Here is a 17,436-nt window from a genome sequence, read left to right as displayed (position 1 = left end):
AACCCAGATACCAACCAATTTTGTGCGAGGCACAAAATTCCGTCTAGAAAATTCCGTTGCGCAAATTCCCTTTCGGTCGTCAGTCTTCCGCGTCTTTCTACGAAGATCGTACATTTGACAGATTACAAATGTGTCAAGTAGCAGAATACACGTTACCAATTTCTCAGTTTAAATTAAATATAAACTGTTTTAATATAATTGCGCGCCTCAAACTTTTATTTTATATGCCGCAAAATTTTTAACTTTTATGTTAGTATAAATTAATATACATATAATTTAACATATATAATTGCCAGGCTTTTATTCTATCGCGAAATTTCAAACTTGGCCGAGGTTAAGAAATTAACCGCGGAATGTTTAATTACACCAAGGAGAGAGCGATAGTAATCGATAAATGTGGTTTGTGTGCGGATAGGTAATTATTTTCTTTTGCAAGTTTTATTGTATTCTTCACAAAGAAAATTTCTCTATAGTGTACTAATAAAAGTATTTACGTGAGACATATAATTGTATTTGTGAAATATTAATTAAAAAAATATAGTATATTGTGTAGATTTCTAAATTTCTCTTTTAGCCATTATAATTTAACTAATTTGTATAATATGTCGGAATCTTTAATTTAAAGAGCTTGTTTCCAAATCGTCCTAAAATAAAATTAATTAAAATAAAAAAATGGAGATTAAGCTACAAAGTTTTTTAATAACAATATCATAAATGCGTAATCTTCACGTTGAAATAAGCTTTTCAATTTGTATATCGGATACTATTAACTCGGGTAATTAATATTTCGCTTGTTGATACATCTGAATAAAGTTTCGCGAAGCATTCGAAAGTGCCACGAAACTTAGTCACTATAGAAATTAATTATTATACTACCTGTAAACATTACACTCGCGTTTATTAATTCTTGGAACTCGGTCGTTCTGCAGAGAAGTTCACTCGGTTAATTAAACTAGCACCGAAAACGGCTGTCGCGTTAATTAAAAGACGGAAGGGCGTCTTACAACCGTCCCGATTGCTCGCACTGTGAAGAGGAAGGGACGGTACTTGGCTGGGAGAGTACTTCAAGAAAGATCAAGTCACTTCACGGCACGAATTGGAGTGTAAGAAACGAATGGAACATCGATTAGAGACATTTTTAGCGTCATGTTTCAATGAGAGAAAAAGAAAAATATTAATATAAAATAATATAATAATAACTTATGCTTTCGAATATACTTTGGTGAATCACTATGAACAATATAGATTTAGGGCATTTCTTCTCGCTCTCTCCATTTTTTCTGTTTTTTTTTTTTCTTATATATCTAGCAAAATATTATTAAATCCTTGAGAAATTTACTGTCTATTATACTTCAGTTTCTTGTCGAAAGCTGGCAGAATACTTCATCTTGTAATATTTTAATGGTATTGAGACTGTTTTGAAAATAATTATTTCAAATTGTCTTATTGTATAAAAAAACTTTTTTTAATACAAATATTTTTCCATTCCTATAATATTATTCACTACGTACATTATTTCTATAATTATTTCTTTTAGAAACACTGGTTTTCTTTGGAAAATATGATGAAATGTAAATAATTTATGAGTTATAAGAAAATGAAAATCGAAAATTTTAAGCGAGCAAAATTTTAGGACTAAAAATAAATTTAAAAGAAAAATATATATATATAACAAAATTTTATTTCTAATTTAATATCAAATAAAGTTCAAGAATATTTAATGTTAAAAATTAAAAAATCGTGAAAAATCATAACGTCTAATTAAACTTTCCCTAAGGAAAAATTAGTCAAAGAGTACAGCTCCTAAAGCTTAGTGACCTATATTAAAGTCATCCTTATATATGTATAATAAGATTTATTTGGCAAAATTACTCTTCTCCTTATTCAGTGTTAAATTAAAGATTTAATAAAGATTCAAGGAAAAAATAATTTCAAGTTTTTTTTTCATAATAACGATTTAGAAAGGAGGAAAGAATATTGATGAGTTTCAATAAAAACTGTTATGTTCTTTCCTATATTATTATAAGTAATATATTTCTATAGAAAATTTATTATATTAAATTTTATACGTTTATACATTTTATACATTTATTTTATTCGTTTTATTGGAACATTTTCTGTTATAAGTTTTGATGGAAAGAGAACATTTCACTAGTATTGATTAATAATGCATCAAAATCTCGTCGATTCGTTGATCAGGTGCGAACTCATAATTTTATAAAAACTGTTATGTTGTTTCCTATATTATTATAAGTAATATATTTCTATAGAAAATTTATTATATTAAATTTTATACGTTTATACATTTTATACATTTATTTTATTCGTTTTATTGGAACATTTTCTGTTATAAGTTTTGATGGAAAGAGAACATTTCACTAGTATTGATTAATAATGCATCAAAATCTCGTCGATTCGTTGATCAGGTGCGAACTCATAATTTTACTGAAAATCGTTAAATCCGTTCAAGCTGCGCGCGAAATTTACGGGTGCGAGCTGGATTTACCTTCTAGCGGAATCGTGACTCGTAATTCTCGATCACGCGTGTCGTGAGGTAACGATCGAAGTAAACCATCAGTGCACACGACGTAACGATTTAAAAAAAAAGTAGCATGATCCGTGAGAATGTAGCGGTTTACCCATTATTTACATTTAGATTAATTTGCAGTCGTGGATTCTTTTTGATAAATCAAGTTTTTTTTTCTTAATGAATAGTAATTATTCTAATGTATGCTGCTCTTAAGATTAATACAAGATGTTTGTGTTTATTAAATTAAGTTGGGAAAACGGTATTTTAAAATTGTTTCTATTATGTAACATAATCACAATACACACATATGCTCATATATTTTCTTCATTTGGGAAGAAATTTCTCGATCCTCACTTTAGAAAATATAAAAAAAATCGATTGCTTAAATAGAAAAATCCTTATCTAATTAATAACGCTTGTATAATTACTGAGTTCACTGATATGCACTGTATCTTTAAAATAAGATCAAAAACTTTTAATTGCAATTCCGTCGTTTTGACGGTATTAAGGTCTTGATATGGAGCAAAAATAAAATCAACTTACACTGGAATCTGCGAATAAGAGAAAGAACAAATGCGTGAAACTAAAGAGAGAAAGAGAGAAAAGGAAAAGAGAGAAATCAGGGTTGCAAGCGAGCAGTATATCCGCGCTATTCTTTCCGACACTTTTCCCAGATGCAACCCCGTCGCGCGCTTTCTCGTCCATTTATCCTCGCGGTGCACTTCGCACCCAGTCCCGACAATGTTTTATTTAGCAGGGACGTATATTTTCCGGCCGGCTGAGATTCGTCGTCTATCCGGGCGAAAATGTTTGGAAAGAGCGAACGCGAAAGAGACGAAGGACGCGAAAGAAAAAGGGATACAATGTGGAACGAGGCCGAAGGGCTAATCTCGTTGAATAACGACGACGTTTGCGCTGCTGTAACGTGTGCGCGAAGTTACATGGTCGATTCTTTGCGACTTACGATAGAAATAATACTGTAAATCGCCGAGTGTGAAACCGAGTGCACACAAGGATCGTCGCACTCCTAGAAAAAAAGAGAGATCATAAATACTTGTTCAATTTCAAAAGGGGGGGCAAAAGTGACGAGATCCTTAATGATGCGGGTTGATTTCGTCTGGATTAACGATCCGTTGGCGTGAAAACGACTGAGGACCGGAAGGGAATCAACGTGATTCTATATGTCGATGTGAAATATTCTTGAGACTCTGTCAGATATGGGTAGATATCTTAGAAACGGTTCACAGACCATAAGAATTTTATGTGAGATGTGTTTGACGAAAAATATCATTCTATACGATGTAAGTGATTAATGAAAGCGATGCGTAATAAAAAAAATAAGAATTGAATCGCACGAAATTTTCTGATAAAAAATATCAATAATTTCTCTCTCGGAATGTAAACTCACGTTTTGTTTTGAATCGACGACACGAGAAATATATTTCTGTCGCATTTGTTAAAGTCATTCGAGACTCGTTAGCTTTCTATCCAACCGTTTACCAGAGGAGGTTGAATGGGATTGAATCGTTCTCGAGTTAGTCGGGGGTGAGGAAGCCGGGGATTGTGCTGAGGAACAAGCGTGAATTCGAGAAAGGGGATTCGCGGTAATTCGCGCGTCTTTGCCTAATTGGATTACCGGAAATTCCGGTGTTTTGCTTATAAAGGCATACCGTGCATTCTCGGTCGGCCAAGCATTTCCGGTGTTCTTACCATTGGGCGCTCGATTTTTATCGTACCATCTCACCGCACCGTTTTGCGGCACAATTCTTATTATTAAATTGTATTTCGCGGCGAATAAATAGATGAAAAACGAGATTGTAGCGGTGAAATTCAAGACTGAATTTAATTCTACCATTTCGCACAACCGATATTTCCATATATCTTTTTTTGGCAAACGCAAAATAATTTCACTATTGACACTGCATATTTTTTCCTATCTGCAATACTATAAGTAATGTTATTATATTGTTGGATTACTTTAAATCTCGTAAAATATTTCTTCCTCATTTTTTACATTCTTTTTATTTTATTTATATATTATCAATAATTTATATTTTATGTCGTGCATTATTTATCATGGAGAAACAGAAAGATTATATTATATTTTATTATTTAATAAAACTGTTATTTTTCTATCCAATGATAAAACACATTTTAAATACAGATTATTAAAAATAATTTTCAAATAGTGTTTTAAATAAATGTGTATTTTAAATATTATTAAAAAATTTATTTGAAAAATTTTTTGCGAGGCTATAAGTACAAATTATTAAAACGTGTTAGAGATTATTAATTTAGTCATAATTTTAAAAGAATTATGAGAAATTCTTATCTTTCTGAAATAATATTTGTAATTTTCAAATATTTTAAACACGTTATTTCAATATATTATTTCAAATATTATTGTGAATATTATTTAATAAGAAAAACAATTTGAAAAATGATGAAGCAAATACGCATTTTTTTTCAAAAAATAACCATTGTCCCTCAGGGGTTCACAGTAGTGAGTATACGGGCTTAGCAAACCTGAGATATCCGAATTATCCTCGATTTTTTAATCCGACCACTTAAGTCTCTTGGGAATCTATAGAGAGACATAATAACATTGCACTAACGGTTGATGCTTATATTTAAAATATTTGAAATGTATAGTACTCTGGAGAGCAGTTAGATAGATAATTTATATAATTCAATAAGAAAAGTAGCTTATATAAATTACTTATGATTTTTAATAGCTTATATAATACAGAAATAATTAACATTCTTATTTTATATTATAATATTTTATTGTTTTTACTTCTGCCTCACCCCTCTCTACCTGTCTATGTACTCGTGAATTATTAAATCTTGGAAATTTCTGAAGAATAATTCTACTGCGGTCCTGTACATTTTACATTTATAACGTGCACCTCAGGTAACTATATAATGTCGCGGAAGTCGCGACGAAAACGACTGCAAGCTGGTTAATAATATGTCGCCCAGCTCGGCGGTAGTTTCACGAGTTTTCTACTTTAACTTTGTGCTAATGGCCCCTGCTCTGTTGGTGCCGTGGCTACGGTAAATAAGCGAATCGGGACGTCCAGCTTTCGACTTTCTCGACAACGAATTTTCATGATCTATGCAAGTGCGCAGAGCAAGCATTTTGATACGTTAAACTCCACTCTAGGTTTTTTTGAAATGAAAAATTTTTAATTGATAAACATTTAATTAATAAACATTCAACATGTACACATTTCATGTAATTTAAACTACTACACTCATAAAATGGCTTGATGAAATGGTTTGAAGGGTATAACGGTAAAATTTAACGTTTAAAGACAACAAGAACTCTGATAAATGTATGAGAAATATAAATAGTTATGATAAAGAATATATTTACGTATTATATTTTTTCGTAGAAGAGATGAAAATCAATATCATATTTTGATTATTGTGTGCAGATAATGCTAATTATATTTATCTTTTATAAAACAAAAATATCGACATACAAATTAAATAATAGATTTTAGCAAGTTTAACACAAGAGAAAAAATTAGATCAATTTACATTATTTTGAAAAAAAAATTCTGTCCGATAAATATCACAATATCTGCTTATTTCGTTTTGATTCGGTTGAACTACTGATTAATTATAAACCGAGATGGTGCGTCGGATTAACGACACTAATTCTACAGAAACTCGGGAGGAAATGGGCGGATGAAAAAGTGCAGCCTCGAAGTTCGCTGATGCATGTAGCCACGTGTGCAACGGGATAGCTATATGGCCGTGGTGCATTAGATGGCCGAACACGGGAAGTTCCGTAGAATAAATCAGGGGCATTGCCGTGTAGACGAGGAAAATCGGCGTGTAACAGCGGCGATGCATCCGACGCGCTCGTACTGCAAATGTGTTCCGTGCACGTAATGCAGCGAGGGAACAAGAACCCCCTGCAGAACTGTAAATGCGCCGCAAAAATGTAAAAAATCTTACGCGAGATACGCTTTTGCATCGTCGTTGCAATCAAAGCACAAAAATTAAGTTTATGCATCAACATAAAAAGAGTTATAAAACAAAGCCCCATATTTATAGACATATCTATCTCATTTCATTTTTTTTTGTATATATGTATTTCAAATCTTAACTCTTTCTTAAAATATTACATATTTTCTTAAAAAATATTTATCGAATTTTTTGGGACGCGTTATTAATTGAAAATATAATTTTGAATGATTATAACATTAATTTTAGTAATTTAATATAACATTAATTTTAATAATTTAATATAAAAATTATTTTATATTTACATTTAAAATATCACATTTAGGAAAAATTAATGTTTTATATGATTTATCTGGATTTACCTAATGAATAACGAGAATTAATGATTTAGTCAGAGATTATAAAACGTTGCAAAACATTAACCTGTTAATAAATACTTAAATAATAGTAAAAGTCTAAAGTTGATACGCACATTGTAATTAAATAAGAATAATTCTGAGAAACTGTCATTACATTTTAAGTTAGGACCATTTTGTGGTAAATTGAGAAGGAATTTTACAAAAGTTGATAAAACATCATTTTTTTAAAATTGCTATAATAATGTACACAATTTGCTTTTGACAAGTGGAACGAAATGACAGTATTAATATGATAATGTGATAATGCGGATACAATGCGATGCGGAGTAATTTCGAGTGTAACGAGTTTCAATTAGAATAGCCGAGCAACAAATGACGAAGAGCCCTTTCATGGTTATATTAACATGCAAATAACAGTTTACACAACTTAAAGCTATTTTCGATATTGCATTGATGTGCGTTATTAGTTTCTTGTTATAGTATTCGTATATAAAATTAAATACAATATATTTCATGCAATATAAAATACAATATAATCAATCAAAACAGAAAGCGGAACAGAATATTATTGATCTATTTTTGTTTATATGTTTTTTTTTAATTACATCAAGAATAAATAATACAATAAAAAATTACAAAATATGAGTAGAGTATAAATTGTTTGAAGATCGATAAAATAATAATATATTTGGATTGGAATAGTTTTAATTCTAAGTTAACTCTAATTAGTTAAATTTTGTAATAAGAATTCTTTGAAAATATAATGAGAGACGAAAATATCTACCAATAAGTTCTAATATGTATGAGTATTCGACAAGAAAGTAACTTCGATGGTCATCTAAGCGAAGCCGCGACGGTCGCCAATAATTAAAACGCAACCACTGTAACGTCCGCATTGACATTTGCTCCGACTACTTGCGCTATCCGGCAAACGTTTCGATCTGTGGGAAGTTTCCCGCAAACGTCTCATCTTCTAATTACTCCTTTAAAATAGTCCATCGTGTGGTCGCTATGATGTTCCAGCACTGATTTTCGTTTGCAAACGATGCACGCGGTATCAGTATAGCGCATAAAATGTGATTCAATGATTCCTAAAACCTTGTGGGCTCTAAAAGTAAAAGGATACGACAGGCAAACGACACATGAAGTAAAAGACGTGCTATCGTAAATCTTTGAAATGACAGATCAACGAAGTGATATCTATCCGAAACTTATGCGTTTAATGAATTATATTTTCATTAATTTACTTATTTTAAAAATATAAAATGACATTTTAAAATATTTATCTGTGACTGAATCTCCCTGACGAATCGAATATTTTAAAATATTCAAATGTCAAATTTTTATCTGACTTGTGATTATTAAAATGCAATATTTCGTGTTATAAGTTAAATTGCAATATTTCATGTTATAAACCAATAGATTTCAAGGTAGAAAAATGAAATGAAATTTTTGCCGAGAAAAATAATTTCCCTCGAAAATATGTTTTTGTTGCTGATGCATACGTTTTCAGAACTATCTACAGCACTTTAATCTCGGTATGGAGCATCGCGAATGCAATATCGCCAACATTACGATACATATATACGAAAATATACAATACATCCCGTCTGTTCATTGATTTCCGAGTAACTCGAGATATTGATATCTGAACACAGGCAGGCATCACAGTTTCCGATCTAATTATGAATGCGCCAACAATACCGGCATATTCGTATTCATATGTTCTCTTACTGTATTGCCAAACGCAACACGGGGAGTGCGAATGCAGCTTTACGATACAACTGGATAATTGCGTCCGTATGCCGATATCGATATTAATTATAACTGAATCTCGGACACGAGTGTGTTGTCCATACTGAATGACCATCTGCTCGCTATCATAACGAGTTTAATGCATACTATCCGCGCCAGTCGAAAGTAATATCGATCGCGTTGTATAGATGCGAATTACGAAGGTTATATACGTTAATGCGTTATCGCAATGATAAAAGATATTCTATTGTTGTAATCGTTTCTTGGTGATATAAATCTGTATAAGTTTAACTTATATTTTAACATAACACAGGGTAGTATTGTTGGGATAAAATCTCTTATTTATTGAAAATTCGCCGCTGAATCAGTTGTATATTAATTTGTTTATTAAACTGATAAAATATTATCCGATATTATTTACTACATTAAGTGTGCTCTGCGATTGCATTTGTATTAAATTATTGGATATTAGATTTAATTAGATTGGAGCCCAAAAGGAATGATTCATTAACTTTAGAGAGGAGGTTACAGTGAGGCATATTTTACGTTAAAGTAGTTCACGTGAATATTGAATATAATATCGAATATAATATGTATATATATATATGTATATATGTATATCATATTCGACATTCACGTGAACAACTTATAATCTTATCGTAACCCTTCTAAAGTTCATGGATCACTACTTTTGGCTTAAATCTAATTAAATTTAATATCCGATAATTTAATATAAATGTAATCGCGGAGCAATTGACATATAATATATACATATAATACATATATATATATATATATATACACATATTTAAATGGCTATAAGAGGAGCCCCGTGAGGTGGTTCTTTAATATTCTTATTAAATTAAAAATCAAGGTAACCCAAAGTAGTTTCAGAGATCACGTGTACTAGCTTCATTATCGTGTGCACATTATGCATGATAAAAAACTACACGATAGAATAACGGCTTGAGGCTTATACAAGGTGTCCGAAAATTAAAATTATATAATATTTTTACTGAGAATTCGAAAAAAATTCTCCAAAGAATTCTCTGGTGAAATTGATTTTTCTTCTAGGAAAATTTCGTAAAAGCTAATAATAACTATAAGTGATTACTTGTTGAATTATTGAAATTATTGAGAAAAATAAACGCGACGAATTAAGCTTTAAAAAAAAATAGATAATGAAATTATCTCTTAGTGAATTTTGAAATAAATTTTTGAAATATTGAATTCTAATTCAAAAATGAATTACGAAGAGATATCATACATCGAAATTATTTAACTTTATTGTCTGCAAAAACGCGATTTTAAATATGGCTTCTCTAAAATAAAGTAGAAATGTTATTATTCTAAAAAAAACCTTTTAACTGTTCTTAAATTTTTTTAACTTTAACTTTTCATAGTTAGATTATAATTACATGAAACTTCAATTTGACTTGTCATCCACCGAGATTTTGTATTGTGTTGCATAGTCGATATTTGAAGCAATAAGCATCGTGACTTTGAGATACTCTGTACCATCTGACAGACAAAGGGGCAGGCATATCCCAGAATAGATGTTGTAGCTATGTATTAATGCACCGGTTGCATAAACCGCGGCGATAGCGAGCAGCGTAATCCAAGAACGGTCATACTCGTAAACAAGCTTCCGTGCGAGAATAGCGGACGCGCTTTCAGAGAACGCGTACTTTGACGGCGTGATGGCCGATGTAACAAGGATTTGCAATGGTAACGACGGTGCTTCGTGACCTGTAAAAGCTCACGAGGGTACGCACTGTGCGAAAGCGCACTCGTGTTAATATACTGTGTCGAGAACGTGTGTGAGATACCTTTGGACGATGTGACGACGGATAAAGAAAATGGAGAATTTTTGAGAATTTCTGAAACTATTGTACAATGTGTGCATCATATAATTTCTTTCAAGTCAATAATATTCTATAATAATGTTTAAAGAGTTCTTATCTTATCGAACTCTCTTTAAATCTATTTCTAGAAAAACAAATATATAAGTGTCAATCGGCGAGGGATGTGCTCGAAAATTATAGGCGGGGGGGGGGGGGTGTGCATTATAACGTTAATATCACTGCACAACAATAATGCACAGGTAGAAAAGAACGAAATGCCGAAGTTTCGGTATGCCAGAGATTCCGAAGTAAAACCTACATAGTACTCCACTTATATTTTTTCTTTGCATTTATGTTCTTCAATAATAAACGTGTATGTTTATAAATAATTAATTTACTCGCATATTGCGTTGCCCGTTTAATATTTCTTTGGCGTTCTTTTTCCTGAAAACTTGCATGTCTCCGAAGAGCAAATCGGCAATCGAGTACATGTGTCACGTGCAGATACGTTTCTCGATATAAAAAAAATAAAAAGACCTTTAGTAATTTAGAACGAGGACATTTGCGAAGTGTTTCCTTGACCCCGGCTGTTTTCGTGAATCGGAGATATTCGCGAAAAGCAAGATTAGAAAGCAAATTGCGACGTTGCTTCGGACGGTTATTTGCAGCCTGCTTGACTCGCGCAAAAACTTCTCCGAGTGCATTCCCGATTTAATCGGATATTTCCATCGTCACGATTCTTTACTCGATAATGGAACTAGATCGTATTTCTTTTCCTTGCATTATTTAACAGACACGTGCGTTCAAGTGTTGCCTTTTACGAAGGTTTCGTTCGCTCTCGAGTAAAAACGATAATCTAGAACGGTTGTAGCATGTTTTATTCACACAAATGTGTAATGAAGACCAATAGTCTTGCATATTTTATAATTTCACAATTTTAGTTTAAATCGTATAGGTACGTGTACTAAAAAGAGAAAAATATTCTAAAAAAAGAAAAGCGGATTTTTTGGAAATCAAATCATGAAACCACAGTAGTAATACTTGTTAGTAGAAGTTCATGATATTTTAAAGTGGGTTAAGATAATTTTCTTATCGGACAGACAATGCTTATATATATATACAGTCTAAAATGAGAAGAATTCTCTCTTTTGTGGATCTTGCTCTTGCTTTTTATAAATAATTAATGTCGCAACGAGTGTGCGTATAGATAATTTTAAAGAACAGTTTTATCGTTAAATGAGAAGAACATGTACTCACGAGATGCGAGTCCCTAGTGGTGAACGTGATCGGATCTGAGGCTTTTGGCTCACGACAGTGAAAATCCATCTTTCCCCAAGCCGCAGCACCCGCTGCTCCGCTCTTGGCCGCTTCGATCAGTTCCATCTTGATTCCTTCCGCAGCAAACTCCACCTGCGAGCACAATAAACAGAGTCATGACAGCTAGTGCACACGATAGTAAACACGATAGTGGAGCGAAAATAGAAATTAAAGTTATGATTTTTTAATCAATCAATATCATTAATTGCCATGAAGCGAGACAGAGAATTCCGCGAAAGCATTCTTGTTCCAAGTAATAGGATACAACATATTATTTAAAAAATATTAACAATAATAATTGATTCTTTGCCCCCCCCCCCTCCCCCCAGAAAAATAATGAATAATTAAATGACATTTCTTTACATATTGAAATACATTTAGCAGAACATTTAATTATACACTATTCATTAATTTTCAAAATCTATAAATTTATGCAACCTAATTTATTCAAGTTTACACAGAAATTATTTTCTATATATTGTGAATAAAGCATGTTTTTACCAATTTTATTATGCAATTGTGTAGATGAGGTATGTACACGGATTGTAATTTAAACGTTGCACAAGAACTAAGTCAATTGGGTTAAAAATTCTTTGATGTGTACTTTTCGGGTAGCACATCTTCTTCATTTAAACTTCTTGTATTTAATTATTGAGTTATGTGCAGTACACTCTAAAACTTAATTCAAAATCAAGTACTCTACATTGAGCGTACCTACGCTACATTAAATTTCAATGTACGTTCCAAGAATATTTCCAAGAATATCGCTAAATCTCGATTTTCTACAATGGCTCCTTTCTTTATCGACAATGATGTAAATAGCTACAGCTGTAAACTAGCCCGTTATGATTTTTTTTCCAATTATTCTCAAAAGGACGCGATAAGCTAACGACAGATCATTTATATAAACTATTTTGCTTTTAGTCATAAAGATTACTGGTTATCATCAACAGATATGCAAGCGCGCTTACTATACACATTAGCCAAAAAAGATATATTAATTTATATATAAGATTTGACTCTCTCTCGCGTGCATATATTTACAGCATATGATTGCAGGATGAAGAATTTATACATAGTTACGAAGTTATTAGTATTTCAAAGACTTTATATATAATGTAAGAAAAAACTTTCGATTTTTATTTCGTTTCCAATAATAATCATAATCCTATATATAGAACTATATATAGAACTATATATATAGTTCTATACATAGTTGCAATAGGAAGCTAAGAATCTTACAAATAGAATCGAATTCTGAATAATTTACATATCGCGAACGCGCGCATGCTCGTAAATAAACCTCGCATTGCACTACTTACGCAAACAGTCAGCAAATTACAGTCGTCGTTAACCTTTCGGCTATGCGAAGTGCTTTATATTGCAACGAGTTTTATCGCTTTATTCGCGTTTTTTTTGTCGCCGCCCATGGCATGTTAGTTCGACTTTACTTCTCGGTGAAACTTACTCTCCAAGTAAGTTGTTGGCATGAATATTTCATTGCGTCGCGATGACCAAGTCGACACCTCGTTGCGTCGGGTGGACATTTTTATTGATCCGTACAGGAAGTTTGTATGCATCGCTATCGATAAGAAATAATTCCGGAACTTTCGAGAGTCCGAAGATAATAATATAGTAGCACTTTGTTGAATAACTTTATGTAGGTACTTAGCAAATTAATAGATATTATGTTTATATATTTATACAAGGCACTCTCGGCCATCTTAATTTTTACTGTTACTGGTAATTCTATCAAAAAGTTTGGATTAACACATTTCGATGAAATTTAAATTTTTTAGCAGTTTATTGAAAAAAAAATCAGTATTAATTATTTATAAGAAATTTCCAGAATTTTTCGTACAAAAATTGAAACAGATTGAAACATTCTCTACAATATATATTAATAATTATTCAAACTCTAAACTTTGTCCATGTATTTTTTAATTACTTTGAAAGATTAATTTTTTCTTATCAAGTGTGTGAAAGTAGTAATATTTATAAGCACAGACGCAAATTGCTTGTTACTAAAGTTAAACTGCAAATAGATAACAAAATATTAATCATTATTTAATCTTCAATGGATTTTAACCAGAGAGATTGTACAACAAAAATTTAATTTGAAGACAGAATTTAATTATTAATATATTTAATTGTATTCGAGATAATTGAAAAATAGAATTCTTCTAGAAATTTTTGATGCAGAAAAATCAACTTCTTTGTTAAAACATCAGATACAAATTATAAAAGTTATACATGCAATTTTCCTGCGCGATATTTTCTGTATTACATTTTTGTAATTAAAACATTTTAGAAAGACACTGTGTAACCAAACTTTGAAGAATTAACAAACACTTTTCCGAATTTGTTTTGTTTGTACAGCGTTAACAAATTTCATTATTTTATAAGTGTATGCTACATTCCTTTCCACGTGTGTGTGTAGCGCAGCCATCTTTTTAATTAAATTTATTACATCGTAGAATGTTTAAACGACATATACACTCTCGAAAGGATTCAGAATTTATGATCATTACACACGTTCTCTCTACTGATATTGTCTCTCGTAAAAGATTCAATGATACATCATCGCGATTCACCATCGGCAAACTAATTAATAGAATTTCAGAATAATTATCGTTCGAATTGAAAACCGATTCGACTAAAAACTGGCCATTTAATAATTACAATGACAAATGGTGCAGGTTATCTTCCAGCGTTATTTTATCATTTTACATATACAATTACAGAAAAGATTACGGAAAATTATTCATTTGTACGACAAGAATAGATAAGAAAATATATAAATAATTGGTCCTGCTTTAAAAGCTATTTCTATATTGGTATAAAATGAAAAAAAAAATATAAATTATTTGGTGTGCTGTACAAAAATACCAAAATAAATGAGTTTACGTTTTAATAGATAAAGATTGATTGTGTGCAGAACTTAGTCAATTTTTTTTCAGCGAAAATGTCGAGGATTATCGTTTAACACACTCTCCCAAGTTTGAACATCGTTTGTACTTAAGATACAAATTAAAGTTTTGTAGAAGTAGAGTGCATTTAAAATTAACTGAAGAATAGTTTTGATCTATTTGTTTCCTCGAGAAACTTTATCTATAAAATACATTTTATATATCTCATCATTGATTATTTATTATTCTCTGCTTAATAATTAACTTTTCTTTAAGTAATATCAGTCATTTTATATTATCTAGTCTATCGTTTGACGCTCTTTAAATTGACGTGTCTTTAAAGTAAATATGTGAAAAATTTTATAGAGTTTTCTTGCATTTTATACTATTTTCTTGGAAAATATTAAATTTGATTTTTTTCTAATCTCTGTAAACATTTGATATTGAAAAGGTTAATGATCTCTATCACGCTTTATGCAATTTTTATTAATTTATTTAGAGACTAAGGGAGAAGAGACGGTGAAAAGTTGATGGAAAGTATAAATAAATCATGCTATCGCGCGTGTAACCTTTCTCAGACATCCGACGAAGTTGTTGATCCCTTTAGCGCCCTGCAAGGATTTCGCTTCGGCGCCTCCACCGACGAGAAGTCGATCGCTCGCTAAATGCGCGAACGATCCTGCGGTATGTCCGTGCTCAGCGTAAATCCCATCGACAATAGCAGAGAGCTGCAACAGAAAGGATAGTATCTTGAAAATTCCATTTGATGGCAAATTGTGAAAAATTAATGATTTTTAACTCCATTTATTATAGTTTATTTTTCACATTGAAAAATAAGTTGTTAATTTGATTAAAAATACGTTTAGTACAACATTAATTATAATTTCTTCAGTTAAAATATTTAAGTATTTAATAAAAAAATTTAAATATTAAGTAAAAAAATCATATTCGATTTAAATATTTCAATTAAAGAAATGATAATAAAAATGTATTTAGTCAAATTAATAACTTTATTTTCTCAGTGTATATATAATCGATACATAGTTTTGAACTGATAAATAAGCGTGCATTTTATTTTATATTTCTATGTTTGCTTTTTATTGTGTTTTTAGAAATATTATTCTCTTCTTTTTTCAATTTTTTTCAATTTATGTAAATATTTTTTAATTTTCTATCTACTTATACAAATAAATCATTCAAAGTCCATATATTTCTTATAAATAAAGATTTATTAATTTTTTTACCGAACAAATAAATTACAAGTGTCGTGGTTTGCGTTTGAAAAGGGTAACTGGTATTAACCTCAGTATCGCTTCGATTCCTAAAAAAAGGACGGATAAAGTTTCCAGAGCGTTCATGCGGGTATGCCGTAAAGTTTAACATTTAGACAATCGCCGTTCTTGAGGAGTGGTCCATTACGACTTTAGCAATGGCGTCGATAGTCGTTATCTCCCGGTTATTCTCTTCCTTTTTCGTCCATCGCTCTAACTAACAGAGAGGTAGACACGGAGGAGCGAACAGGGTAAAACGTTAGAATGTTATGTCTTCCCGGAGGCACTTAATCGAGAGGAAGATACTATCCTCTTACGACTCTTCATCTTCACTTACCACACCAGGGCTGCCGCGATGCAAGTGTACAGATTTCCGATGATAAAAATGTAAGCCTAGAATTTCCACTTTAATTGCCAAAGGGAAAATTAAAACTTTCAAATATATTTTAAATTTTATAATAATGAAGCAAAAACGCTAGATAAATAGAAGTTTTATAATAAAAGAATTTATAATTTTTTTTAGCTTTACATGCAATTCAGAGCTAGGAGATGTCAGATTATACAGCTTATTTTTTATTTAAAATTTATATTTGAAAAAATATAATCTATTCCTATTTTTCCGGTTTAAAATCCATTATTAAAAAACAAGATGTGTTAGAAAAAAATGACGCTATAAAATAAGATATAAAATGTCACAATATAAATATTTTAGTTAAAGCGGTTTCGTGAAAAAAATTAATTCACCAATTAGTTTAGCTTCAAAAAATACGATGTGGAGCATTAAGCTCTGGTTGTTGTAGAGCCAGCCCTGTTTGAGGCTTCCGCTTTTCCTCATCGTAATTAGGTAGCTCTCTTGTCGAGAGCGCTTCCTTGGACCGCAGTTGAGCAATCTCCTTCATAATCCTCGAGGCCTTATCTCCGATGTTTCTCAGTGAACAAATAGATCCCCTACTCATCGCGATAAAATTAAGGAACTGTCTGCGAGTAAGCGGCGTTCTACACCGCTTTGCATAAAGAGCATAAAGATACGTTATGTAAATGTTTTACTGTCATTATTACAAAGAGATGATTATATCTATTTACGAGAAAATTTAGTTTAACAGTGTCAAGAGAGATTAAAAATGACATAATTAAGTTTTATGCATTTCACGGATATGATTATTTTATATACAATTAATAAGATAATTATTCACATGATCAATTAATAAATGACAAACCACTATTAGCCAAAATAATCATTCATTTTGTCAATAATAAATTATTTAATGTTTTGCGATATATGCACTTGTAATTGTTTGCTTTCCTATTATTTATCGTTTCCTCTTGTAGAATCACCTCGGCAGATATAAATTATATTTTACGAAAAGTATACATTTCAAATATATAGATTGACTTTAGAAATTTTACATTTTGCATAGGGATCATTATGTCAGTGAATTGGCCCACTTGGCATCTTGCTAATTCAGGTGGAAA

The 17,436-nt window shown here is 31.2% G+C and overlaps 2 protein-coding genes across 6 annotated transcripts in view; one reads left to right on the top strand and one right to left on the bottom strand.

Moving 5' to 3' along the window:
- The window catches only part of LOC145937593 (uncharacterized), a 227,773-nt gene that overhangs the window by 29,459 nt on the left and 180,878 nt on the right, over positions 1-17,436 (top strand). The gene's annotated exons all lie outside the window — the stretch shown is intronic.
- Positions 1-17,436, bottom strand: part of Nrx-1 (neurexin 1) — a 225,470-nt gene that overhangs the window by 78,291 nt on the left and 129,743 nt on the right. For all 5 annotated transcript variants that reach the window (XM_083040738.1, XM_083040740.1, XM_083040739.1 and 2 more), the window contains exons 7-8: positions 15,262-15,420; positions 11,724-11,876 (exon numbers count right to left, since the gene is read on the bottom strand). In XM_083040738.1, coding sequence (XP_082896864.1) covers positions 11,724-11,876; positions 15,262-15,420 — 312 coding nt within the window. The remainder of the gene's footprint in view (positions 1-11,723; positions 11,877-15,261; positions 15,421-17,436) is intronic.

The sequence above is a fragment of the Prenolepis imparis genome, unplaced genomic scaffold (assembly GCF_030444845.1).
Source record: "Prenolepis imparis isolate NDT839.2.m4 unplaced genomic scaffold, iyPreImpa1.0 SCAF_6, whole genome shotgun sequence".
Lineage (NCBI taxonomy): Eukaryota > Metazoa > Arthropoda > Insecta > Hymenoptera > Formicidae > Prenolepis > Prenolepis imparis.
Note: the sequence above shows the minus strand (reverse complement) of the source record. Positions and strands in the feature narration are given on the sequence as shown.